The sequence below is a fragment of the Lineus longissimus genome, chromosome 13, assembly GCF_910592395.1.
Source record: "Lineus longissimus chromosome 13, tnLinLong1.2, whole genome shotgun sequence".
Classification (NCBI taxonomy): Eukaryota; Metazoa; Nemertea; class Pilidiophora; order Heteronemertea; family Lineidae; genus Lineus; species Lineus longissimus.
Genome location: NC_088320.1, coordinates 8067272 through 8094411, shown reverse-complemented (window position 1 = coordinate 8094411; position 27140 = coordinate 8067272). Strand labels below are relative to the sequence as shown.

General features: G+C 42.9%; 2 protein-coding genes across 4 annotated transcripts; both read right to left on the bottom strand.

Moving 5' to 3' along the window:
- Nucleotides 1–4513: 4513 nt before the first annotated feature.
- Nucleotides 4514–4894, bottom strand: LOC135498368 (uncharacterized). Its single transcript, XM_064788625.1, has one exon. It carries the CDS (start codon nucleotides 4892–4894, stop codon nucleotides 4514–4516), a length of 381 nt encoding a protein of 126 aa, XP_064644695.1.
- Nucleotides 4895–9925: 5031 nt separating this feature from the next.
- Nucleotides 9926–27011, bottom strand: LOC135497942 (aspartate aminotransferase, cytoplasmic-like). 3 transcript variants are annotated; one of them, XM_064787984.1, is made up of 11 exons: nucleotides 26903–27011; nucleotides 26080–26168; nucleotides 25513–25642; nucleotides 25020–25172; nucleotides 24239–24423; nucleotides 23390–23498; nucleotides 20612–20814; nucleotides 20120–20276; nucleotides 15459–15624; nucleotides 13066–13202; nucleotides 9926–11907 (listed from the first exon to the last, which is right to left on the bottom strand). In XM_064787984.1, the coding sequence occupies exons 2-11, from the start codon at nucleotides 26155–26157 to the stop codon at nucleotides 11693–11695; spliced, it is 1533 nt and encodes a 510-aa protein (XP_064644054.1). In that variant the 5' UTR covers nucleotides 26158–26168; nucleotides 26903–27011; the 3' UTR covers nucleotides 9926–11692. The 3 variants fall into 3 exon arrangements, with proteins under 3 accessions (XP_064644054.1, XP_064644055.1, XP_064644053.1); XM_064787985.1 differs by lacking the exons at nucleotides 15459–15624; nucleotides 26903–27011 and adding exons at nucleotides 17761–17926; nucleotides 26655–26856; XM_064787983.1 differs by lacking the exon at nucleotides 26903–27011 and adding an exon at nucleotides 26655–26856.
- Nucleotides 27012–27140: the final 129 nt, after the last annotated feature.

Sequence of the window (27140 nt, the reverse complement as noted above, 5' to 3'; positions counted from 1 at the left end):
TCAATCGATCATGCTGCCCAATGGACTGATTGGCAATTTGTTTGGGCCAGTTGAAGGAAGAAGACATGATTGTGCCTTGCTCCGAATGAGCGGGCTTTTGCCGCAGTTGCAGGCCTTGGATTTTACCGATCAGGACGGAAATCCATACTACTTGTATGGCGACACAGCCTACCCTATTCGGCGCTGCCTGATAAAGCCGTTCAAGGGAGCGAATTTGACGGAGGAACAAGTTGAATTCAACAGAGGCATGTCGAGCGTTAGGGAATGTGTAGAGTGGGGGTTCGGGAACATAGTGCAAGAATTTGCTTTTTTAGATTTTAAAAAAAACCTAAAGGTCTTTTTGCAGCCGGTCGCAAACATGTATTTGGTTGGAGCGCTCCTGACAAACTGCCACACCTGTATTTATGGCAACACCACATCCATGTTCTTCCAGTGTAATCCACCGTCACTCGAGGAGTATTTGCGACCGGTGTGATAGAATCAAATGCCCTCCCTTTCCTGATGCCCGCCTGTATTGTTCGTCTTCGGATTAAGGGTCTTGGCCTCTCTGGAGGCCTATTGAGTGGTGCCGTGTTCTATTGTTGAGGGCATTTAATATCAGGGGGCATCTGATTCTATTACACCGGCTCCACTTCTACATGTACATTGTAATGTGAATTGTCAAGAATACTTTAACACCAGAGTCCAGAATGCTGCTGGAAGCCATTGGATTTGTAAATATATATTATATGTAAAATACATGTAAGCCCTTAAAAAAGAATAAAAAATCAATGAACGTTGTTAGTTGCAAGCATGTAATTTCATTTCATTCTACATGTACATGAAATTGTATAGATCTCTTGAGTCACTTTTTCGCCAGGCAGTCACGCATCATCTGCATATATACTTGTTTTTCTTCTTTCTCCATTTCCAATCTTTGCTCCCGTTCCTTTCGTTCCATTTCGAACTTGGCTGCCTGCAATTTCAGCTCCTCCTTCTTTAGTTCCAATTCCTCCTTCTTTAACTTAGTTTCCTCATTTTTAGCTCACCTCTTAGCAGAGGTGAGCTTATCCCATACCGTGGCGTCCGTCGTCCGTCGTCCGTCGTCGTCGTCGTCGTCGTCCGTCGTCCGTTAGCAGGGCACGTTTCGTAACTGTTAGAGCTATTGAGTTGAAACTTGGTACACATGTACCCTTATGTAATGACACCTGGGAGACCAAGTTTCGGTCCGATTCGTTTCATGGTTTGGCCACCAGGGGGCCAAACGTTAAAAGTGAAAATATGCAATATCTCCCTTAATAGTAGTCGGGAAATTTTGAAAAAAATATGGTAGGTACTTCTAGCAAAGGTGTATCATATATCCTCCGGGTTTTTGATTTGACCTCCTTTTCAAGGTCACAGAGGTCAAATGGTGTAAATTGGCCGTTAGGATGTAACGATGGCACGTTTCTAAACTGCAATGACTATTGATACCAAATTTGGTACACATTTACCCCTTAGTCAGGTGATCTCAGGGACCGAAGTTTGGTCCAATATGATTCACCACTTGACCACCAGGGGGCAAAATCCAAAAACCTTAAAAATGTGATTATTCCTTAACTTCTTGCCCGATTGCCACCAATTTGATATCATGGGTACATCTAACCACCATACAGTATATGTCACACAGGTTTTTAATTTGACCTTCTTGTCAAGGTCACAGAGGTCAAATGGCGTAAATTCGCCGTCGGGCCGTAACTATGGCACGTTTCTTAACTGCAATGACTATTGATCACAAATTAAGTACACATGTACCCCTTGGTCAGGTGATCTCAGGTACCGAAGTTTGGTGCGATCTGATTTGCCGTTTGGCCTCCAGGGAGGGGGCCAAATCCTAAATCCTTCAAAATGCCATTATTCCTAGTAATGACTTGCCCGATTGGCACCAATTTTATATCATAGGTACATCTAATTCTAACAACCATTCAATGTGTCACCCGGGTCTTCTTTGATTTGACCTACTTTTCAAGGTCACAGAGGTCGAATGTACTGTAAATTGGCCATTTTGGGGAAATTGTAATTGCTTGGATCTACATCAAACCTAACACTACATGACACAAGACCATGCTCTTTATCCATCTTTCCTCCACATGAGGTGAGCACAATGGCCCTGGCCATTTCATTAATCTCTGCATCCTGGCCTAGTTTTTCGGCGAGGTAGTCTGTCAAAGACGTTGTTGATCTCCTTTTCGCACCTGAAATAAGGATTAAACCTGATAAGGATTAAACCTGGTATTTATAACTAATATTTGGCCAGTTATTTGAGGGGTAGGACATCCGTATTTGAGGTGAGACCAAAAGTTGGGTAAACGTTTTGGAAGTCTGCTATTACCCCCGTTCAACATTCAGTTTTCTTACACTGACAAGATCGTGAAGGCTCGCCACCTCGTCCCCTGGGCTTAAGGGGCGAGATGGGCAGGTAGTTCGCCATATTGTAAACGACCATCAACCCCGTCGAGCGGGAAATACCCTTGGAACGAGGTTGGAAGATTCGCTCTGCTAAAACATGACTAACATCGTCCACGGCAGTACTTAGGGTTCACTAACTTCTTGACACCACAAGATTTGTGGAACTGTTTTGCGGCCTTGTTTTGTATTCTGCTTTCTCTCAATACATACATAAAATACAAGCGTAGACATACCTTTGGTTTTGCCCTCTGTTGCAGCTTGCCGAATCGCTTTTCCGGCTTCCTCCAACTGTTTTTCTTTTTCATCCTTTGATGGCGCATCCGTTACGGCTTGTAACGCTTTAGCCGCTTCCCGCTCATCAGCCATGGTTACCATTTCACCCAGGAGTTGTTTTCTTTCATCGTACTCTTCAGCTGTACCAGAGCTAAAAGGCGAATGAAGCTTGAACATATCAATAAAGTCGACCCGATTGGTCAGGAGCCTCCGCTTTTTGGGACTAATGACTTGGCCCAACAAAACACTTCCATGCGCATAAAATATTGACAGAAAGCAGAAACTTGTTTTAGTTTGAAGTTGGCGAGTACTTCAAATTGACAGTTTTTTGGTTAGGAGATAATTTACAATGGATGTTGGCCCAAAATACCATGGACATCATACTGTAGGAGAGAATAGCATGCGCGGACATATTTTGGGACACGCCATAATTTGTAGGCCTAACCATAAAGCCATCGCATTATGCGGAGAATGTGAAATGTGATCTGGTTTTGTAATACCGCAGGCAAGTAACCTCCTCTCGATAGGCCCGAAGTTTAGACCATCCGTTATGAATGATGACCACTGTGAATACTGATTATCTTTCCTCAACGCAATTGGTTAGAAGTTCCATTGGTGCGGAAACTGATCTTAGAAGGTTGGGCTATGGCAACGTAAACTCCAAGTCTAATCTTTAAGTTAATTTTTGGACAAGGCATGGACAGAAAAATAACCTTGCGTTCAAACATTTTAAAAAAGTGGAAATACTTACGATTTTATGGAGTCTAGCTCCTCTTTTTTAAACATCTTTACCAGGCGCTCACATCGCTCTTTTACACATCTTGCTGTGAGCATACCGAAATGGTCCACCACTTCTTTGGTCTTCTTTTTCTCTTTCACCCAAGTGTTAAGAGCTGCTGCTATTGTTTCCCATCTATTTGCATCACCATCTACCGCCACAGCTTCCCGCAACATTGCGATATCCAGCGCAGGAAAAAAACGGACGAATTTTTTACTCATAATTGCTCCTGAAATGAAAACAAAGCAAAATAAAGGTTGCAGGCATCTCATGTGTGGATGAAGTATCTAAACTAATAGCATGTAGTCTGTCTACCTAATATCCAGATTGCTTGAGTCGCGGTGCAAATAAATCAGGGCACCCATACACCCCTGTTAGGTTGAAGAGCTTGAAATTTAAACACCGAAAGGATAGGCAAGACCCGAAGATTTTCCCGGGGCCACCACGGTGCCGGTGTACACGAAAGAAAGGGGGGAAATTCGGACAACACAGAGACAACGTGGCAGACACATCTTTGAAATACCCATGGGCCATAGGCCATGGGCGTACAAGTGCAGAACTCACCTCTATCCAGCGAAATGGACGGTCGAATAGGACGCGCATCCTTTATAGGCCTGTGGTTTACGTCATACAGTGCGCATAAACTACTGACGTAACAGTTTCGGGATTCGATTCACGATGAAAGGCCATTTATAAGCAAAAACGTGCGTCTGAATAATAGAGCTTTAACGAAGGCCCGCACGTTATCCGTGAAATGACTTTCACTCGCGTATGTGTATACGTCACAGGTACACAATTTTCAGTGAGTAGACGTTCACGTAGGCGTTTCGCGTATCGGTGCGAAAACACCCTATTACTTCAAACGATAACGTGAAGTCCTCAGCGGCAGGTGTGACCAAACTTGCTTCTGCGATAGATGATTCATTGATGACTGGATTGGCTGGATTTGATCTGGCTGGTGCTTGTATCTCATTGGTGGCTATCTCATCAGCAGTACGTTGATCTGACAGCTCATCGGTGGTTTGGTCTGTTAGCTCATACAGAGTCAAAGGCAGCTAGGTCTGGCATGTCATGGGCAGCTAGGTCGGGCAACTCATCGACGGCGGCTTGGTCTGTCATCTCGGTGGACTGATCTGGCATCTCATTAGGCTGGCATTTCAGTGGCGCGGGTTTGGTCTGGCATCTCGGTGCGGGCGGCGGCCTGGGGTGGCATCTCGGTGGTGCGGGTTTGGTCTGGCATCTCTGTGGCGGCGGCCTTGGCTGACATCGTTTGGCGGCTTGACCTGGCGTGGCTGGGACTGGCATCTCTTTCGGGACTGGACCTGGCATTGGTTGATGGAGTGCTTCATCTTCAAGCAGCGACGTGATTCCAATGATTGGCGATGGCGGGAACTCGTGACGAAGGGTCGTCTGCATTTGGGTTGATGTCTTTGCTCTGCGTTTTTGTGGTCTTGCGTCGTCTTGAGTTGTTTCATCTCGACTTCTCTTGGTCGCTTGGGGGGGGGCTCTAACAAAGAGGTGAAATAGTCGGGGATCCACATATTTCGGCTTATGCCACTGCCGAAGTCGACCACATCAGATTGATGGACATATTCACCCCTCTGTGGTGTCGTGTTCCTCGTGGAATGAAGGTGGTGTTCAGAACACGGAGGGCTGGATCTTGCAGACCATTCATTGGTGGGTAGATGGAGATGATTGAAGACCGTGTCACCGTCGCAAGGGCATGGATTGTCCATCCGGAGGAATCATTCCGTCGCGAACAGTCCCTGCAGGCGGCTTCGTATTTTCGGTTTACAGCATCCCAAACTGGATTGGACTGCTGTCGTCTGTAAAAGGCCTCGTTTTGCATCATCTCGATTGTTGCTTGGACTCGGAGTTGGGTAGAAAGGCTCGTATGGCCACAGAGAGCGACGGATACGGAGTGGAAGAGACAACTTCCATCCCCTGGCACGGCGACTGGAACACGGCCGTCTGCCGTCCCAAACTTCTCTCGAACGGCTTCAGCATTCTTGTTGATGGCATGGAGATCTGGTTGAAACTTCGAGAATCCTGGTGGAACTAATATCTCTTTAGTTGTGCGTAACAAAATCTGCCCTCTTCTCGAATGGATGACTCTTGAATAACAGATGGTATCTCAATTTCGCCGAGGGTGGGGTCACTGCTGGTGCTCTTTTCCTCCTGGCGCTGCTCGGCAATATACTCGTCGACGGCCATCGGTACATGTAGCTATGTTTCACTTGGCATGTTGGGGTCTACGTCTGGTGGTGGCTCATGGTCTTCCAGTACATCTTGATGATCTTCAACCCATTGGTTCATGGCGGCCTGTAACTCGGAAGTGTTTGGCAGTTACAACCGTGTGATCTCTCTCTCTGAGGCTCCCCAACGCTAAGGCGGCTGTAACTTCTCTCCTTAAAGGTTGGCACCTCCAGCTGATCGCTTTGCCTAATTTCACAGCTGCATGTTATTCTTTCTGGCTGATACCTGTGTTGCAGATTGCAATGAAGTATTGGAGTGAACGGATGAAGAACTTGAGAATTCTGGGGGTTTATATAGTCATCGTGACGAGATGATAAAATAAACAGTACTCATCCTTTAATAAGGTTGTGTCACTTAATTAGTTAATTAGTCCGTTAAATAGTTCCCATCACCTTTGGCATGTGATTAGTGCTCGCAATTAGCACTAATCAGCCACAAGATCAAAGAAGCTGAGAGAAATGTTTTTAAAACTATTTTATTTATTTATTTATCGAAACCTCCTTTTCAGGGGAAAACAATATATGTATACAGTAATACATATTCACAGGGCGGTATCAATATCAGACAACTTTAATGCTTTAACCAGAAGCCTTCCTAAAAGGTCAGTCTTTGACGATTTCAAGTCATCCGAACGGAGGAGTTCCCTCAGAGAGCGGACATCCTAACCAGCGTCCACCAGGTTTTTCAAAGTTATCAAAATTATATTTTCTTGACATAAATCAATAAAATAGGTTATTAAAAACATATTTTGCAAGTTTTATTGCATGTATTGAAAAATAAGTGAATTATCTGTGCTAGAAGTCGGACCAATCATGCCCAATAAAATCCAGCGTCCACCAGCGTCCACCAGGTTTCAAAGTTATCAAAATTATATTTTCTTGACATAAATCAATAAAATAGGTTATTTAAAACATATTTTGCAAGTTTTATTGCAATATATTGAAAAATAAGTGAATTATCTGTGCTAGAAGTCAGACCCATCATGCCCAATAAAGTCCGGGAAGCGTCCACCAGCGTCCACCAGGTTTCAAAGTTGTCCAAATTATATTTTCTTGACATAAATCAATAAACTAGGTTATTTAAAACATATTCTGCAAGTTTTATTGCAATATATTGAAAAATAAGTGAATTATCTGTGCTAGAAGTCGGACCCATCATGCCCGATAAAATCCGGGAAGCGTCCACCAGGCGGGTGTTGCTAAAATGTGAAATTGCTCGGCTGGCTTGTGGAGCTCAATGACTGACTTTTGAAAGCGGCTGCCGGGGGTGTAGAAGTAGAAAATGTCCCCCTGGAAAAAGTGTCCGGGTCCCGTGCCATATGTGAACGGATGAGGGTTAGAGAATAGGAGTAGCATTTTTACTCCCCTTTCCTCCCCTTTTTACTGTATGATGGAGATGAATAAAATTTGATGAACTGTTTTTGACCGTTAGTCTTTTCTTATGCTGTATTTAATTATGAGTTGAGATTTACAATACATAAGACTTCATTGGACCGCCTCTTGTGAGCCTGAATCCCCCCCCCCCCCGAACATGCCCTCTATATCATTCTGATTCTACATACATGTATACATATTCTGGCCTACTTTTGAAGGGATGGATCGAGCGGCTGTTTGACATAATCTTTGACTTAATTGTCACCGGGATAAAGCAAATTGATGTCGCCAGTTTGCGGTCTTATCGGCCTTATCTATAAATAGAATATGCATGCATACAGCCTATTTTAGGTGTGATATTTTTTTTTGACTGATATTTTGAGTTGATATATTTTATATTATCGTTATTATCATCATTATTATCTGATCTGCACTATTTCATTTTCTAACTTTATCCACCTATACATGTATATATGATAACGGAACTAAATTGGTTCTTTCACCCTGCATGTAATATTCCGCTCCAATACCTATTACTATGATCATTATTGTCATTTAAAGAAACCTCCTTAGGTTTATTATAGTTATATATATATTAAGTTATATTACCAAAATCTTGAAAAAGGATAACCGTGATTGATGGGCGCTTGTCATTCATTTCTTGGACTTTTGAATCGCTCGCTCGTTTCTTGCGCGTTTTTTCTGTCCCGGTTTCTTAGCGGTAGTCTGTGTTCTGGGAATCGTCAAAAAGCCATCAGTGGAGCTTATTAGCGGCGGTGGTGCCTTCTCACGGTATCGCACAAACTTGGCGTATCGCTTGTTTCTTTCTTCAGTATTCAATGCCTCCCACACAGCTTCAGTCGTTCGAAATCTTCCAGCCTATCTCGCTACTTCAAAGTTGCCAAGCCCCCTCAATGCGCGCTTTTCGTCTGCTTCTTGGAGTCGCACAATATCATGAATGTTGCCTGTGGGAAACAGTTTTTCATCGCTTGCATAAGGGCCTTTTCCTCGTCGGAACCGATTATGATAGTAGAAGAGTCGCGTTCGCGGTTATATTTAACGTTCTGTACCTGCTTGAGGTCTCGCGGCGCGTTCATTGAATCGTCAAGCACAAGTCGCGTGTAGGCTTCCCGAGGCTTGGCCGTAGTCACGGCGTTTTCAATACTCTCGACTGTATTTCTGGAAGATTTTGTGTATTCTGTTTTGCCTTGTCTTGAGTTCCCATGTGAACAGTGACTGGTTGGCCACTTCCCAGTGTACTCGACGACCGCAACTTGTCCTGCTTGTGGATACTTTGCGACGAACTCCTGCGGTAGATCCTCGAACCATGAAACTTTCCTTTTAAAATTACCATCCCGTTTCAAGATCGTGTAATATTGCTTCAGAACTACGACTTTAAGTGGGTCAGGCTGAGGTTCCAATGGCTGCCAGGTTTTTCGTTGGCCGACTTTTTTCCCGTATACTGTTCCTTTTTTTACGACGAACTGCATATTTTCGTTTTCTAACACATAGTGTCGACTCTTTGTCGAAGTTCCCTTCGTATCCCAGCTTCCACAATCGTCCGTAAAATCACTTTTGGTGTTACTTGCCCGACGCAATACGTTATTCGAATTATCGATCTTGTATGAAACAAACTCTTTTTTCCCTCGTGGTATCGTATCAAGTGTGATGATGGATTCGCATTTGACCGAGTAAAGAAGCTTATGAGGTTCTTCAAATTTACGTATGGGCGTGCCTTTTCCTAGAGTGACTACAGGCGTCGTGTCGACGGGCCGGCATGGTTGAAATCTCGTCGGACTTGTCGACGGGCATGGTTGAAATATCGTTGAACTCGTCGACGGGCATGACTGAAATCTCGTCGGACTTATCGACGGGCATGACTGAAATATCGTCGGACATATCGACGGGCATGGCTGAAATATCGTCGGACTTATCGACGGGCATGGCTGAAATATCCTTGAACTCGTCGTCGGGCATGGGTGAAATATCGAAGGTCCTGTTGGCAAGATGGCGTGTCTCGTCTTCGGTCAGTGCATCAGAAATATGAAAAATTGAGGACGCGTTAGGACTAGCCGGCTGTTCAAATATAACCGTACTGGCAGGAGTTGGACTTGATGTAGGTCTACATGTAGGCCGACGGGATGGGCGTGGTCGCTTAGCTGGTTGCGACTGTTTTAGTTCAGAATGTTGCATCCTGCTTCTCTTCGGTACCCTGGGCACAGTTGGGTTTGCAGCTCTTGTTGATGTGGCAGCTTTGGAAGATTGGGTGACCTTGGGGGCGTCGTCGGCTCTAGAAGGTTGGGTGTCGTCGTCGGATATGCTGTGTCTGTCAACGTCTTTGCTAGTGGGAACTTCGAGTAGCGGAACAAAGTGGTTTGGGGTCCATGTACCTCGATCTGCGCCGACCCTACCGAAGAGTGCCCACATCAGAGTCAACGAGTTTTTTCTCCCCCTTGCTCGCTGTCCACGCGGATGAAAAGTTGTACTCAAACGGCTTACTGGTGGATCTTGCAGTCCGTTCATAGGTGGGTAGATCGTAACAATTTCTGTTCCGATCACCGTCGCCATGGCTTGGATGGTACACTTTTTCCAGGGGGACATTTCTACTTCTACACCCCCGGCAGCCGCTTTCAAAAGTCAGTCATTGAGCTCCACAAGCCAGCCGAGCAATTTCACATTTTAGCAACACCCGCCTGGTGGACGCTTCCCGGATTTTATCGGGCATGATGGGTCCGACTTCTAGCACAGATAATTCACTTATTTTTCAATATATTGCAATAAAACTTGCAGAATATGTTTTAAATAACCTATTTTATTGATTTATGTCAAGAAAATATAATTTGGATAACTTTGAAACCTGGTGGACGCTGGTGGACGCTGTTTAGGATGACCCTCAGAGAGTCCACCACCATATCCTGGACGCGATCGACCACAATCAGTGCCAATTGACCACAATTATTTACGCATAGGTTTTATTAAAGCAGTAGCCACCTTCTCGAACTCTAGCGCTTCTGTCACTAGCAGACATCCCACTTGCCAGGGAACACTTCTACGGCTAATGTTTTCCAGCACCGCAGAATACACTCGAATCGAGTGACCCAGCACTGATATGGTTTCCGTCATCCTCGTTATCTGGAGCGCATCGTATAGTTTCACCAAAAGCTTCTCAACATTCATTGTCAACACTGACTTGCCGAGAAGTTTGGTTGAATCTAAAGAGAAATCTTGACAATCGAGGCGCTGACTTCGTTCCTTTGGCTAGACCAGGGAGTGAGAAATACAAACTGACTGAGTGAAAAGGTGAAATGTATCCTTGAGGAGCAATATTTACAAAATTTGCACTTATGGTAACTTTCTAATGTATTGTAGATTTTAAAGGGACAATATAGGCAGCAGCTAGGCAGGCAAGATAAAGTTACAAAATACACCAATAGGGGTCTCTCACGTCTCACAGTAGGTCGAAATGATTCACGTCTGTACGAGGAATATATTTAGTGCTTAATCTGACATGACCCAGCGCCCCTAGTGTGTATATTAGTCACCTGAAGATGGCCAAATTAGCCCCTCTGCTCCTGCCTATAATCCCCCTCTAAAACAGCGTCATTGTTTTGAAAAATACCTTTCTTATCTCCCAGAATAGTTGCTGCAATCACTGGAGTTCAGATTGGATCCTTACACGTTGCCAACAAAAAATGTGAACAAATAAATCGAAGCTATGGTAAATGTGAAGCAAATCGCATTGGCGATGTGATACACTTTCTGTGTGAATGTAACTGTATAAGGTTGGAAGAGTTAAGACAGGAGATATTGAAGAGTTACTTTGGGCAGGATTCCCACTAGGGGAGACAAGGTTCGCTTATGAACATTGATAATGAAAATACAACTGTGATCATTGCTTAATAAAGGCCAGGAAAAGGTACTGCATGCCTCCACATTAGTCTAGGTATTGTAGCAGACTCATGTTTTACCGATTATTTATCATATCGTATAGTTGTGTATTTTTTAATATGTATTTAATATGTATTTTTGATTGTATTTTAGTACCTCAATGTGTCGTAATCTTAATAAAACGACTTGAGTGAAATAAATTGTCGTTCCAGGTATTACGTATTTTATGCACCCGATATCCACGATGGCGGCATTCGATCGATTCCAGTGTCTGATTTTTTATTTTAAATTTCGTCACTGTGCGAGTTTGTGACATATAATAAAAACATCTGAAAAGTACACTACGAAAAATCTCAGAAATGAAACTTATCCACTGAGAAATTCGACTCCGTTCTGAAGTATTGACTGTAGCAGCACCGAAATTGTTCATTCGGCGTCATCATTAGTTATAACATTTAACAAGATATATGTCAACTTGAAATAGGCAAGTCGCTTTTTTTCTGGGTCACCTTTTATACACTAGCCCAATGTCCTGCTGCACTACAAAACACCGTATTATATATTTACAGCTGACAGTACATCAACCTACAGAATAAATTGTAAGCGAAGATCCTCCGATCGACCGATTATAGCCAAATCTGTACCGCAGTTATAATGACAGCCCTAATAATTCGAAGCTTTCTCCGGGAAGTCGTTCCTACGACTGCGATGAAGCGCCCGATGCACCACCCCTACGGTCGTCCTCCATCTGCCTGGCCATTTCCTCCTCCATGTCCTCCCTCGCCTGCACAGCCTCGTGAAAGCATCGGGCCACATAGTCCACGGTCGATGTCCGCAAGCAGGACATGTTGAAGAAGCCATGAGTTTCCATGTAGATGTGGTGGTTCTCTCGGAGAGATGTAATCTGCGATTCTGAAAAAATACAATTAAAAGGAAACGTCAGAAGGGCGTAATGCTGGAGGGTAGGAAAAAAGCGTACACTCTCAAAAACAAAGGCTTTCGAGTTTCTGAAGTAGCTTTTACATGTTTTAGGGGTTTTCAGCCAACACAAATAGTTTTTGGCTCACCGGGAAGTCTATAATGCACAATACCACTGTGTCCGTCGTCGTCTGTATCCTGTTTCAAAAAACAGTGGCACATTTCTTTACCGCTAAAGCAATGAACCTGAAATTTGGTACACATGACTTCCTACGTCATATAACCTCCGACACCGAATTTCGGTCCGATTTGATTCTCGACTTGGCCACGCGGGGGCCAAAACTAAAAAGGTAAAAAGTGCAATATTTCGCTTATTAGTGACTGGTTTTCGATTAAATTTTTATGGTAGGTACTCCAAGCAAGGATACATCACATATCATACGGGTTTTTGTTTTAATCTACTGTTCAAGGTCACAAGAGGTCAATTGGCGTAAATTGAGTGTAACTATGGCACGTTTCTTAACCACTTAAGCTATGCACTTGAAACTTGGTACACATGATCCCTATGCAAGATAACCTCTGACGCTGAAATTCGCTTTGATCTGATTCTCGACTTGGCCACCAGGGGGCCAAAACTGAAAAGGTAGGATGAATTCCTAACCACCAAATATCTATACGGTGAGCACAATGGCCCCTTGCCTTTTCATTTCAGGGAAATAAAAAACCTTTTTTTCACGAGGTCGAAAACCTTCTGTTGCCCGAAAAACCCTAAAATCTCTCAGAAGCTCAAAACCCATTATTTCTAAGAGTGTAGGGCTTCTGTTTACCAGGGAAAACACTAATACAGATTGACTCAAGAAAATACCACCCTTGGAAATGTGATGAAATAACAATCATGAAGGCTTCAACTCCTAATATAGATCACTAACTTAGAGATGAAGATATGCATGACTGTGGAACCAAGCGCAAGCCTGAGGGTCAAATGTGGCATGTCATGAAAGTAGATGGCCAAAATATCCCAAACGGCATTTTCAGCATATTTTTAATGTCTGCCTGACTGTCGATCGACTTCAATGACGGGAATGGAAGAAGATTATTTCGCCTCTGCAAACCACACATAAAGACTGTTCCTAAATATTTTGCAATCCTCACCTGTGAAATCTGTCGTGGAGAACAGTCCGCTTTGAGACGTAAGGTGTTTCCACAGAGTGCCATTGGCCAGCATCTTCTGGTAGAGCAGGTGCCTCATCAGCCGTATACGGTCAGACATCGTCTTCACGTGGTCTTTCCTAAGAGAGATAATTTGGTGTAACCTAGTAAAAGTTGGGGAATTTTTAAAAAATATATCGCCGTTGTTCGTCACTAGTCATGTCATGTCATCTAAGAGACTTTAGGACTGATGAACAACGCCGATATAGTCGCATGAAACGAAATATTTGCTCGCCAAAAAGGTCCTCAACTAACATGACTAAGGGTTAATAATTTTACATTAATATTAGTTAGACATATGAAACATGCATCCTAATGTATACTCCTAGTCCGTACATAAACCTTTGTGAACATTGCATAAGTTTTGTTTCAACCGCGAGGGTAGAGCTAAAATGTAGGCAAAACTGAGACGGAGCAGAAGTTTTGGCCAACAGTTCAGCTCCACCCAAAGCGGTTACGGTGCATAGTGCATTTACACTGTACACTGCGGTTCATTATAATTCAAGATGTTTTAGAATAAGCTTTAGACAGCTACATACAATGCAAAGGATAGCCATCCATATCCCCGTCCACTCGCTTCTACCATGTGGAAAAGGGCGTCACAAGTATACCCTGCTATACAGCAGGGAAAAAAGCCAATCGTTAAGTTCTTCTTATTTCGGTGAATAAGTGCAGATAATATTGCAATCGGTGTATAGCCGACACGAAAACGTGCCGATGTGGTGTTTGCAATTACCCTGCATGGCAAAGAATATGATTTCTCCTCGTTGGGAGTATAGAGCAGTGCGCAGTGCACGGAATGGATGTAGTTGTTGCTCTACGTCTGTGGAAAGTGACAATGATACGGTCTGCCTCATCATAAGCCATTATCATATTTCATGCTACGATAAGTGTCGCTTATAAAAAACAATAGAAAGCTTCGGTTACAAGCATTGGGCTTGGAAAAGCGACAAGTCGGAGGAAGGGATACAAATGAGGGGAATAAGTTTTCAGGAACAGGTGTGTATTTGTCTAAATGAAGCACACACACGCACACGCGCGCACACGCACACAAGAAACTCCATTACATTTCTAAGCTTTATAGTAACTGACTAATCTGTGTGATTTGTCTTAAAAGTTCGTAACTTTTAACATATTTTCTGCGCTTTTTAATCATCTTGACCCTCAATGAATTAAAGCTTCCGCACAGCGCGGGCGGAGGCTATACGGAGGCAATACCGCTGGCAGTTCAGTATGTATATATTTCATTGTCTACCATTCTACTAATTAACAGGGCATCGTCACACCACTGCTTCTATGACGCTACTCTAACTTTCGCTCTAACTGACCGATTGGCATCATTTCAATGTTACCTGATTGTGCTTTATAAAGAAACACCTACATTACAATGGCAAAAACCGCATGCAAATCAAACAATCCACCCCGAGGTTATAGCGGCCATGACATTTCAGGTGGTGCAGGAGTTTGTTGATGCAACCAAAACCGACAGTGAGGCATCAATTTCTATTCTAAAACACCTCAAATTAGACACTTAAAATTGATATACACTGCCCTCTGCCCGTTTCCTTATTTTATGCTCCCCATAGCAATTATGGTTACGACACCGACAAAGACCGCTGCGGCCGAAACCAGGTGCAGTGTATTACAGGTATGACATTGAAACCAAAGTGTTTAGAAACGTTTTTCTCGTGTTTTTTTTGTTGACATGTACCAAAATGAAAGCAGTGAATCTATCGTATACTTTCTTTCAGTACAGCACATCGACATTATCGATTTGACTCCTGTCCCACCTGGAATTTCTGAAATGATTTATGGCTATTAACTTTTAGAAAAGTTAGATTTGCATGCGGTTTTCACCTAAAGCACTATGATACAAGACGTTTAATTAAGTCATCTTACGACTTCTGTAAGGCACCTTCCCCATAGAGGTATACGGTATACTACACTATACGCGAACAATGGCTTCACAAAGGGTGCATGACCATGAAACTATCGTTCGCGTATAGTATAGGGTATAGCTCTATGGAATAGGTGCCTTGGGTACAGTACTGTACTGACGAGGTTTTGGTGTACGGACGAAATATTCATATTCAGGCTTACACCAGGTCATCCTGAAGAAATCAGGGGTAAGCGTTCGTGTTTGTAACCCTGCACATTAACGCTTGATTTGCTCAAGATGACGCCAGGTATGTGTTTTCAGCTTGTGTGGAAAGAACATTCAAAACTCCTAGCTTCTGTAAAAGTGTTTCAGGCAAAATATGCTGTGGGCGATCATTTCAGAGCTCGGAGGACAGCATTCTACAAAAGATTTTTATCCCCGAGCCATTGACCCTTACCATTCTGTGAAAAATGCGGGGTTCTCTATAACAGTGGCGACGACCCGTGCTCCATGGTTTGGCGGGTACTCCCAGATAGTGTTAACCAGCGGTAAAATAAATGAACAAAACATTTGCATCTCTTCCTGTGCGACGGCTTTCACACAGAGGCAGCCGCATCGATCTCCTGCCAAAGATTAGAATGATATTTCCATTATTTCATTTTACGCAGTAACATATTCTAGCAAGACATCTTCTCATCCAACATGAGACTGATCCAGGCGTACGACGAGCGAGAGAGAGACTCAGTGGTCGGATGTACCGCGCCCCTACGGATATGCGCCAATACGGGCGGAATATCTCCCATATGGCTCGTGGCCATGTGCATGTCATGATTTGACAACACTACCAATACTACTCGTATAATCATATTTAATATTTCCGTCCAATGCAACAAAACTAACTTATGTTTTCTTATGATGGATGGTACGAAAGAAACTTGATCATGAAAAAGGTGTTCACGTTCTTTACTACAGTTTATGCATGTATATGTATTCTCATGTTTATGACCGTAAGCAAACTATTAAAAAACAATGAATCGGCCTTAGGGGCCGGCCCTCCCGCAAACATTTACAGTAATAGCTGGGTATGTCTCGGGTCACTGAAACAGCTGATTATTGCAATAATATGGTTCAAAAGATTAAAGACAGCATCTATGGACTATGATAAAAAGAAAAAAATAGCTGAACATTTGTGACGTTTAAACTGATTTTAACATCTTCACAATGAAAAACCCCCAAAATATCCGTACGCTCATCATCCTTATGGGAGAGTTTCCAACCTTATTGGCGAATATCCGGATGAGCGCGGCACAGTCGTGGGTCTCTATTTTCATAAACACATCGAAAGTATACATCGGGTGGTCTCAACAACGTCCTCAACCTTAAGGGCTAATAACATAATTCATTTCATCAATATTGGTCACTTGACTTAGGCCAATACATGCACATTCATGGGATTTTCCTTGAAATTAATCTAACTGAATGTTTTTCATACTAAATTCAAAAATTAAAACTACAAGTCGATCGAAATTCGCTATATCCAACTTTTAACGAAATTCGCCGTCACCAACAAATTGTATCAATGCAAGATGCATAAAATTTTAAGCAAGAGCTGACATTATCCGTATCGTAGTCCTTGCCGAATTTCACTGACTAACTATGAACACACTGTAGTTAGGCTACACTCAACCCTTTGTTGTGGACGTGTTTTGATGGTCACCCGATATACATGCTATTAGTCTCCTGTATATATGCGATTTCCGCACTGACAGGGTCGCGAGGAGGCAGCCTTGCTGTTAAAAAAGGTTTGATTATTATTTTGGTAAGTTTAGTTCGTTGACCACACCACACAGCAAGCATCTGTTAGAAAAAACAAAATTATACTATTAGCGTCGTTTATGCCCAGATGCAGGCGATTGTCGGCTACGTCACTTACCTCGGCGCTTTTTTCGTCCCCAGGTACGCTACCAGGGAACTACAGTGCTTGAAATGTACGGAATGTGTAAAAAGACCACTCATCTATGAAGACAGAGGCAATTTTTTCGCCAATCATAAGTTTATGTATCGATTATTCATCTGGTAAAGTTTCATGTCTTTGTATCCAAGAAAAGGGTTTCAATCCACTCTGAAAGAATTCCGTATGTAAAAATGTACGGCGGGATTTGCGCCATGACTGACGGAATCTCGTAACGTCGAAAGCAAGTGTGACGTAGCCGACGGACAACATCTTGGTTTGTGTCTGACCCCACACAAAATATTATGTCCATCTGTGCTTCACCCTACACAAAATGCAAGTGTATTTTTACAGTAGGACCTCGTTATTGAGGACACTCTCGGGACTGACAAGTGATGTCCTTAATAGAGAGGTGTCCTGATAAGAGAAGTCGAATTGAATGGATACCTCGAATGGAAGCATACAACTTGTGGACCAAGACTAAGTGTCCTTAATAGCGAGGTGTCCGCTAAGGGAGGTCCAACTGGACGTTCATCCTGAGAACTTCGTCATCGTTTTCGTTGCAACTGATGTTCACAAACAACGTAAACCCCATTTACACTCGATAGACCATAAATACTCCAGCCAAAAAAATGTCACGTTATGCCTCGGATAAAAAAGAAATCAAAGCCATAGGAGGGGGAATTCTGTTACACCGGTTTTTTCAAGTGCTAAAAACATTTGTTGCAAGGAAAATAGTTTAGTCAGCATCTGTTTTATAAAAACCTGGATCTGATCATCCATGATTGGGTAAACCCGGGGCGCTTACCATTCCGCCCGTAAGGCGGCATTGTTGATGATGGTAGCAATAACGCGTGAGCCGTGACCAGGGGCATACATCCACATATCCGTTATGAGGCTATCAGTGATGGCACTGATGCTCACCCCACTCTCACGTGACTGCCCGACAAGATGGAGGCAGCCAACACGTTCACCTGAAACCGGAAGTGGCAACAACATTGATTTTCGAGAGCATCAAACGTAAGCGGTAAACTTAATACATGTACAATCATGTACATTTCCACTATTCAGGTTTTTTTACTCCTTTGTCATTACATATCGGTATATGGAAAACCACTGGTCATACCAGGATGATACATGTACAGCATTCGTATATGGCTGGCGCGAGTGAACAAAATTCAGAATTATGCCACGGCATGAATAGGAATTGTGGTGCACCATAAATCAACCAATCAAAACATCGGATCGCGTGAATTATGCCGCGGCAGAATTCAGAATTATGCCACGGCATAAATAGGAATTGTAGTGTGGCATAATTAGACCAATCAGAAAGTGGCAATCGTTTATTCATGGTGCGGAATAAATCGCCCTTCCGTCCATAATTCCTATTTATGCCGCGGCATAATTCACGAGATCCGATGTTTTAATTGGTTGATTTATGGTGCACCACAATTCCGATTTACTTCCGTCCTCCATAAATGACACTTCCGTCCACAATTCCTATTTAAGCCGCGGCATAATTCACGAGATCCGAGGTTTTGATTGGTCGATTTATGGTGCACCACAATTTTGATTTATGCCGTGGCATAATTCTGAATTCTGTCCACTCGCGCCAGCCATATTCGTACAGATAGATAACGCTTATGACCAAGACCTTGCTATAAATGCTAACCTACCTTCTTACGATATAAATATATAATGATAAGCGCTTTGTACGAATGACGTGTACCAATGGGGTACGCCGTGCGCGTTCATTGTAATCAGTGTTGGCTCAGGAAAGTTAAAATACACAATGATATTTAGTGGTAGTACCGCACAGTTACGGTTGCTACATGTCGTTATACATCGATAAGAAATTCTCCAAATTCGAATTCAATTGACAAATTTTTGAACGAACAGAGGGACCTAGTGCCCATATTTTTCACTTGCCCATATTTTTCACTTGAAAGTGAAAAATATGGGCAGTACCCCAAAGACAGTTCATGGCCGCTGCGCTTACCCAAAAGAGTAGATACGAATACATGCATGCAGTTTAACTTAATTTTTCTCAATAATGAAAGGCATAGCACAATGAGTTCTTTATTTCTGAAGATCGAAGGTAATGGAGTAGTTTGTTTCTTATTTCAACAAAAAATCTCGAAGACTGAGAGAGTTATGAACGTTCAAAGTTAGAGTTAGCAGGCACCACTGAAAAACAAGTCTACCGGGATGATGAGATGCTGATTAGATTTAGTGACGTCATACCGTGTATCCTGCTTTTCATATTCAATCGTCTTTCGACGTTCTCATCAGAACACAATGAAACTTATGTATATTATTCATCTTACAATTATGATTAAATTGTTAAAGAAATGTCTTTGATCAGGTTCTACTAATTATCAAGGATGCCGATATGTTAAGTATCAGGTGATTTCTTTTTCAGAATGAGTGCGTCTTCAAGTTTCAAATGAAGTTCCAAAGTGTTTGTTTTGAAAATTTGATCAAGTTTGACAATAAATGCCTATTTTTAAATTAAAAAAAACCTGGGTGGCTGTTCACTAGAAAACAAAAGGAGGACTCTCACCCATTAAATTGGCATTCAACTAGTTTTGAATGAGTTTTAATTGCTTGAGGATTTTAAGTTCTAGCAGAATTGGAGGTGCCTGTGATCAAGCTAAGGCTGGCAGCACACCCGACTCCAACTCTGGCGTCCAGAGGAGTTCGACTGAACACCGCTCGCCGCCGAAGTTGGCGTCAAGAGGATCCCGGTGAGCGCACGTCAGCGCAGACCTGCGGTCGGAGGCATCTTTTGCCACCACGTTAACCCATCCTTATCCGAGTGATATCATGAAATCATGTGACCCGAAACCTCCAGCTGATTGGCTATAGCTCGCCGCTGAATCGGTAGCACATCTGGCTGCTTCAGGCGTTCACTGGCGTTCACCGGAGTCCAAAATCAAACCAGTTTGATATCTGGCGTCGAATGGAGTTCGCTGGCGTCCAGCGGCTTCAAGTCGTAGCACACCTGGGAGTTTTCTGGCATTCGGACACTGGCGGCCCAAAAACTCCACTGGACGCCGAAGTTGCAGTCAGGTGTGCTGCGAGCTTTTAAATTCATGAGTCACCTCCCGGATATAACTGGACATGCTGAGACGATCATGAGATTTCCAGGTGTTTGTCTAACTTACCGCTCAGTCCGAACGTCTTGGAGAAGGACTGTGCCACCATCATATCAAGTCCCATGGCCTCTTTGCCGAAGTGCCTGACGGGGTATGTATCCAACCAGACATTCCCGGTGGCCAAGCCCTGCGTGGAAATGTGAAAGAAGGGAAGCAGGTGACGCGTCTGAAGATGGAGAAAAGATTATTGTAATATGAGATACAAAGTACCACGTCAACTTTTGTTAGAAAAAGGTAGCGATTCAAAGAATAGAATACATGTAATATGTTAATCTTTCGCCAGTCAGTAACATCTACATTACACCGTCACAAAGGAATATCACTCTTTCAAAATATAATTTTCATCACATCATATTTGCAAGTCTCTGGACCATGCTTTTTTTCGAAAACAACCCTTAGTTGTAATGACTGACTCCTTCCATATTCTAAGGAATTTAGAGAGAAAAAATTCAAAAGATACTAATACGATAACGATACTAATGAATGCCTCCGCCTACCTACCCACATCACCTTGGTGATAGCATCCCACCCATCTGAAGTAGGCCCGCTGGGAGAATCGGCCACGATGATAAAGATAGACTGTTGTTCAGCTGTCTCTAAAGCATCAAGGAACGCCTCCGTGTCAAATAACTGGCTATCTTCGTCGAGATATTTGTAGTATTTGATATCGAAGCCCATGCCTTCCACTATCGCTTCGTATTTGCCTGCAATGAGAGGTTATACATACATATTGACGCATTCTATGCAGTCTGTATGGTCATCCTATTCTCACTTAATGCCTGTCAGTGAGTGCTCTGGGTAGCCAAAGTGTAACTGATATCCAAAGTGACCCAGTTGCTGGCAGATTATAGCCTCGGTTTAGTATACCTGGTTAGCATAAACTTGGCTGCCCACTGACATAGATTCATGCATAATATGTCCTAGTTTACCTATATTAGGAATGTAAACAATAATAGTGCCATGCATGGAAAGTGGAGTTTGTCCATCTGAAATGTGCATTGAATTCACTATTGCAGTACAATAAATAAAATCACCCTCTCAACATCCCTAATCCATTGAATCAAGAATATCCAAATATCCAAACAATTATTTCATTCCATATTCCTTTTTTGGTCGAAAAATATAAATCAAAGTAAGGGTCACTGAATGAATATAGGCCTACAAAGGTGAAACATTGATAATCCAAAAGAAGTAAGAATATAATCCACCAAAGGAACAACAAAATAAATTTAACCTGTTCAGAAGAACTGGAACCAGGAAAGATGTAACAAAATTAACAAGGCAGGAAGCACTTGATCTTCACCACCACGTGTTTCATCATGGTTACTGTGGTCAATATGCTAATGAGCGGCTGATAATGAGCTGGACAAGCAACATCAAAAATGTGATAGCCACTTCGTTGATGACCAGAAAGGGTGTAAATTGTACTCATTCACTACAGTAAGACATGGTCAACACCATGGAATTGACCTTCTGCACTTGAAGTATCAGAAACAAAATCTATCCCTATTACAAGATGAGAGGAATATGCCGCCTTGCAAACAAGCAGCCTGCTGAGTTTGAGAGATTATAGCAGACAAGTGTATAAACAAATTAACCCAAATGTGTGTAATTAATCAAGCAGAAAGGTCCCTGTACCAGGCTGTATCATGATACCATACACAAGTTGACCACCAAGAATGTTATTGACAGTTTAGTTGAGGGGGAGGGGGCTGTGCTGGGTGGACTCCAGCCATTCATAAGCCTCATACATCAAGGGGTGTGCATATTCATTGAGAAAAGTGGTTGAATTCCACAGCCAAGATGTCAATCAAAGGTCTCCCATCAATGGTCTCTTGTTTTAGACATAGAAACTTTTTCTATCCCAATTAGAAGTTGGGGGTGGGGTGTGTGTTGGACAGTACTCACAATGAAATGCATTTTATGCTCTCAAAAGTGCTTATATGGAATACATGTTGCATTAGGATTGTAGTGTGGTATGTATCTAACAATATTAAGCATGTTTATTGAGGTAAAAAAAGATTTGGGCTGTGTCAGAGTCATTTCAAATAATGACCCCAGCTATCAAAGCACTATCTGAGATCATAGTGCATTGAAACTGGAATGCACTAGATAGTACACAAACTAGGTCAATCCAGAACGAGGCTGACTTTGGCCTATTTTGTATAAGTTTTGACTCAGGTTGTACACTGTGTGTGATTGGGACGTGGTTAGAAACATGGACTGCGAGGTGAAAGGATATATTCTGTCCCCAGCAGAACAAAAGGAAAAGGAATGGGCGGCTTTTTACTTCATTATGTTTGTTCTTCTTCTGGTAAACTAGTAAACTATTTTATAGTAAACTATTTCATCAGTAAACTATTTTACTGAACGTGTTCGATGATTTTCCAATTTTGTTTCAGCTCTGTGGAAAAACGCGTTATTCGCGTTAATATTTTTAGTACATTTAACAAACAGTACGTTCAAGTCCTGGCTCGAAAAACCATTCCCGCCACGTGAGTGCACGTCAAGATCGCAGTTCACGCCACCCGGCTATTCTTTTAGGTCACGTACCTGTAATAAACGTCTAAGCCATTTTTCAGGTAAGTTGGCACAATCCACACGCTCATAACTTTTTCACAGAGATAAACAGCGAGGAATGCTTTCACAGCCAAATGGATTTATCCAAGCCTGTCAAACCATGAAATTTTCGTTGTACGTTGTGAGTGATAATTTCAGGGTTTAAGGGGTCTCAGTGAAGTCAGAGGGATGATTTTAGACGGCTTTTAGCCCGCGAATCTGCTTTTTGACCACAACGGGAATTGGACTAAAACTTCATTATTTTCTTCATTTTAAACAAACCTAATTCTCAATTTAAGAAAAAATATATTTTAGATGGAAAATGCCAATCAACTGGTATGGTGAGACCACGCATTAATCTCAAACTGAACGACACAACCGCGAGCTGATTAGTTTAACAACCGCGAGCTGATTGGTTTAAAACAGGTGCGTGACCTTTATCGTCGAAGTAGCTGGATAATCGAGCACCATCAGCGTGCCGTCATGGTGTAGATATTTGTCTCCCCGCAGCGCGTTATCATGCATCGATCCGCCCAAGAAATTATCTCTGCATCGTGGTCTCGGCTCCAGTCGGAACGAAAATAGGAAATGCGTGATGATACAGTCAGTTTTTGAATTTTGCCACAGCCCACAGCTTGGTACCTATGCCCTTAATGATACCGATGGTTCCAGTGATATATATTCCGAAGTTTCAAGTTCACCCAGAAGCCATACAATTACCTCTTGTAGGATATGGTATGTGAAGGTCTGTAAATCCATAGACATTTCTAAGCACCAGTAGACCAACGTACAAGGCGGAGGTTCCACCAGGTGTGTGGAACGTTCCGATCTGGAAGAAACCAGCAATTAGAGGTTTTTGATACGAGTATATCAGGCGGTAGTGTCTGTTTGATCTATTAACTGTCAAAACCAAACTATATAGTTGCACTCTTAACTAGACTGACTCGGAAGTAAAACACGTCGCGGTTACACCCCGGAGCAGGAAGGTGACTCATCGAGTCGGGGGAAATCGGCAAATGTTTTCTACTCAGTTGTTCAAATTTAAGGGACACTTTGGGCGGGAGGACAGTACCCCTGCTTACCACCACGTACGGCCACATGTAGTATCAAAAATTACAAATTAAAAAAAGATTATTGAATCCGTATAAAATTAACATTTTACATACTGTAAGATGAAAAAAACAATAACATATATGTATGTGCAGTGCAAATAGAGAGAAGGGTCTATAACAGAGAGCAATAAGTAATAAAACAATTCTAATCATAATGACTGCCAGTCTGTTCGTGGCCTTTCTGAACATGGATTGTAAATTTCAGGGAGGGGGCCGACGGTTGATCCCATTCTATTACTGAAGTCGAAATATTTCTTCAGTTATCCTGTTTGGAGGAGTCAAGGTCCTGCTGGAAGCATTTTTTGTATGAAAAGCCATGGTGTATATATCTCGTGCCCAAGTTGTCCCTTTTAGTTGTAATTTTTAGTCTCGCACAGTCGTTGGTTGGCGAAGAGCTGTTGTCTGTTGGTAGCAAACTTCCGAAATTCATGTCATGTCTGCCAACTGACCAACTTACCCTGTTTTCTAAAATGGCCGGACTGTCATCTCCAAACAGCATGCGAGTAGCTGCGTCTGTGAAGGCTTTTAAGCCATTGTTTGGTTTGGTGTATTCTTTATTCAAGGTGAGATCTTCTGCCATCTGAGCTTCGACGGTTCGTATCACCGGCAGCGACCAGGGTGTGCCATCATCCTTGTAAAAATCTGCAAGAGCAGAGAAGACAATTAAAGTTCATTCAACTGACCATCTCGTCCCATGTTTGTGATCCACCCGTTAGAGACGTAATCGACTGGTTCGCTTCCGATCACAGACTTCCATAAGTGAATTTGAATGAAATTTACATTGATAAACCGCAAAATCCAAAATATTTGCTCTGATGTGGTTCAACAACATCGTCTGAAAAGGTGGGCCTTTAGCCCACACCTAAAAAGGACAACAGTCTTAGCATTTTGAATGTCAACAACAAGCTCATTCCGATCCAAAGCCGTAAACATTTGCCGGGATCGCCCGGGTTCGTTGGACGGGAGGAGCCCGGATATGTAAACAGGGGCAAGTCCGTTTATTGCTTTGAAGAGCAATAGCAATGTTCACGGATAGGAAGCCAGAGGAGACTCTTTAGCAGGTTATATTAAGTCTGTGCTGCGATCGGTGGCAAACTACATGTACGAATGTAAGTGTTGTTTGTCGCATAAGTTTATTGTCTATACACAACCTTTATTTCTAGGGGTCTACGTGTGCACATCCCACCTTCAAACAAGGTGAAATATGCCGAGCTAAAGGCGCGTGTCTAGCTACTTACTGCCACTGGCCAAGAATGTCTTGTTGGGTGATGTGTCCTGTTCATAGGCCAGCTCCAGGAGCTCAAACTCCGTTAGAGGCGCCACCTGAAGCCTCGCGAATCTCGAGCATGGTTCTGGGCTGGTCTGGGGTTCAGGTGTCACATCCATTTCTCCTGAAATAAATCAAGAGGCAATTTGCAATTGATATAGTTCCCGTATAACTCCTTCCCCGCCATGTTCCCGTTTATACCCGCTTGCATGCTTTGAGAGGTTCTCGTTGCAACTTTCCGATAAAGAGTGATGCATCAAATTCTACGTGACACGATGTAAACCTCGATAAATTGATTAATTAAATTAAAGTTGTTGGTACATGCGCATAAATTCTGCAAAGCATAGTATAACGCGCATAGTTCGCGGGGTCATGAACCCTAAAACACATCCCGAGCTTCAGGGGGCGTTGCAGTCAGTTCTAAGATGCGGCATGCATGCAACTGATGTGATGGCTTGTCTCACCTTGCGTTCCGTCGGCGGCTCCAGTCTGGGAAGGTGGTTGTGAGTGAGCTGAGACGGTCCGTGCACGGGAGAGGACGGAATGGGGGCGGCTGGATTTCTTGGAGGTAGGAGTGGGATTCATCGTGCCAGGCTAGAGAAAATGTGAGGTTTAGACTGGGAAATTAGGTAAAAGTAATTACATGTAATATGATCAACTAAAACTTGCACACTCCTAACAAATAGAGAAAATACCATCGATGGAGCATATGTCTCATCGGCGTAGCTAAAGTTAATTCGTAAATGTTATGTCCGCATCGTTTGGGGCTCTGGTGGGCAAACTACTGGTCAGGACTTTAGGAACTCAACGTTCATCCCGCCCTGGAGGAGGAATACTCCCTGGAGAATAACATCTCCAAGTGGAGAGCGAACGCTGAAGAAGAAGAAGAAGAAGAAGGAAAGGGATGGGTTAATGGACAACCTACCCGATTCCGACGCCCGACCAACGAGGGCCTCTAACATTCGTCCTCTCAAGCTGGGTCCGGAAGCAAAATGACCAAAAATGCTCGGACTCGGTGAGCCAACACCTACCTTTAATTCTTTATCATTTACTGAATTAGGTGGTGAGTTGGGCAATGGGGTGTCGTCCCTGGACCTAGGTGTCGGCATGGCTGAAGGCACTGCAACGGGAAAATAGCCAAGTTTATCTTCTTCACTCATCCGTGGACTTTCATCGAATTGAAATGACGCTGGTTTCACTTATAAGACAAGGCGTACTATACTTGTATAAAGTAGGCCTATGGTAGGATTTACCTAGTCGGGAGGATGATACCCTCACTTGACACAATGCGCCGCCACCTGTAGTGCCATGCACACTGATGCTGATCCCTGATAACGCTTTTTCGGCAGTGTTGCAAGGCAATTTTGGACAAGGTTTGTGAATTTCAGGCAGGCCAAACTTTACATCCCGGTTTCAGTGCATTGTCTATTGCAGTTCAATGATTTTTCAATTGTCTTGTTTGGGAAGTTACGGTCCTACTGGAAGCCGTTTTTGTATGGATAACCAACATTGTATATCATCTTATGCCTACCGGTATGTTCCGTGGCTTTTAAATACCATAGATAAATTTACCTTGGACAAATCAAACTACACTACACATACTCACCAAGAGAATGCAACGTGAACTTAGCAAAGGATCAAATATGACTTGAAACAATCCACCGTTAGGTCCAGACTCCTAATGACTCGTATTTGCTTCAGCTGAAAGCTCTGCCAGTGTTTAGTAGAAGAGGAGATTCAGAACGCGACCACAACAACTTGACAACATGTCCACTTTAACATAGCTTACATTCTGGTTAAAGGAGGCCACAAACCGGAACGCAAGACCACGCGAAGATAACAAAATAAACCTACCGTGTCTTCTTCATTGTGGAAGCCACACACCACTACACAATCTAAGTATGCACTCGGTTTATGCCTATATGATCTAGTGGGACTATTCAAGATGGAAACAGATATCAGCCCAAGCCAAGTTGGCCATCGTTAACTGTATATATGCCATATATTTGATATATAAGCGACATTATCGACCACAGGCTGTGAATAGAACGGTAGTTTCTATTCGCATATTTAAAATTGGCCTTAGCAACCC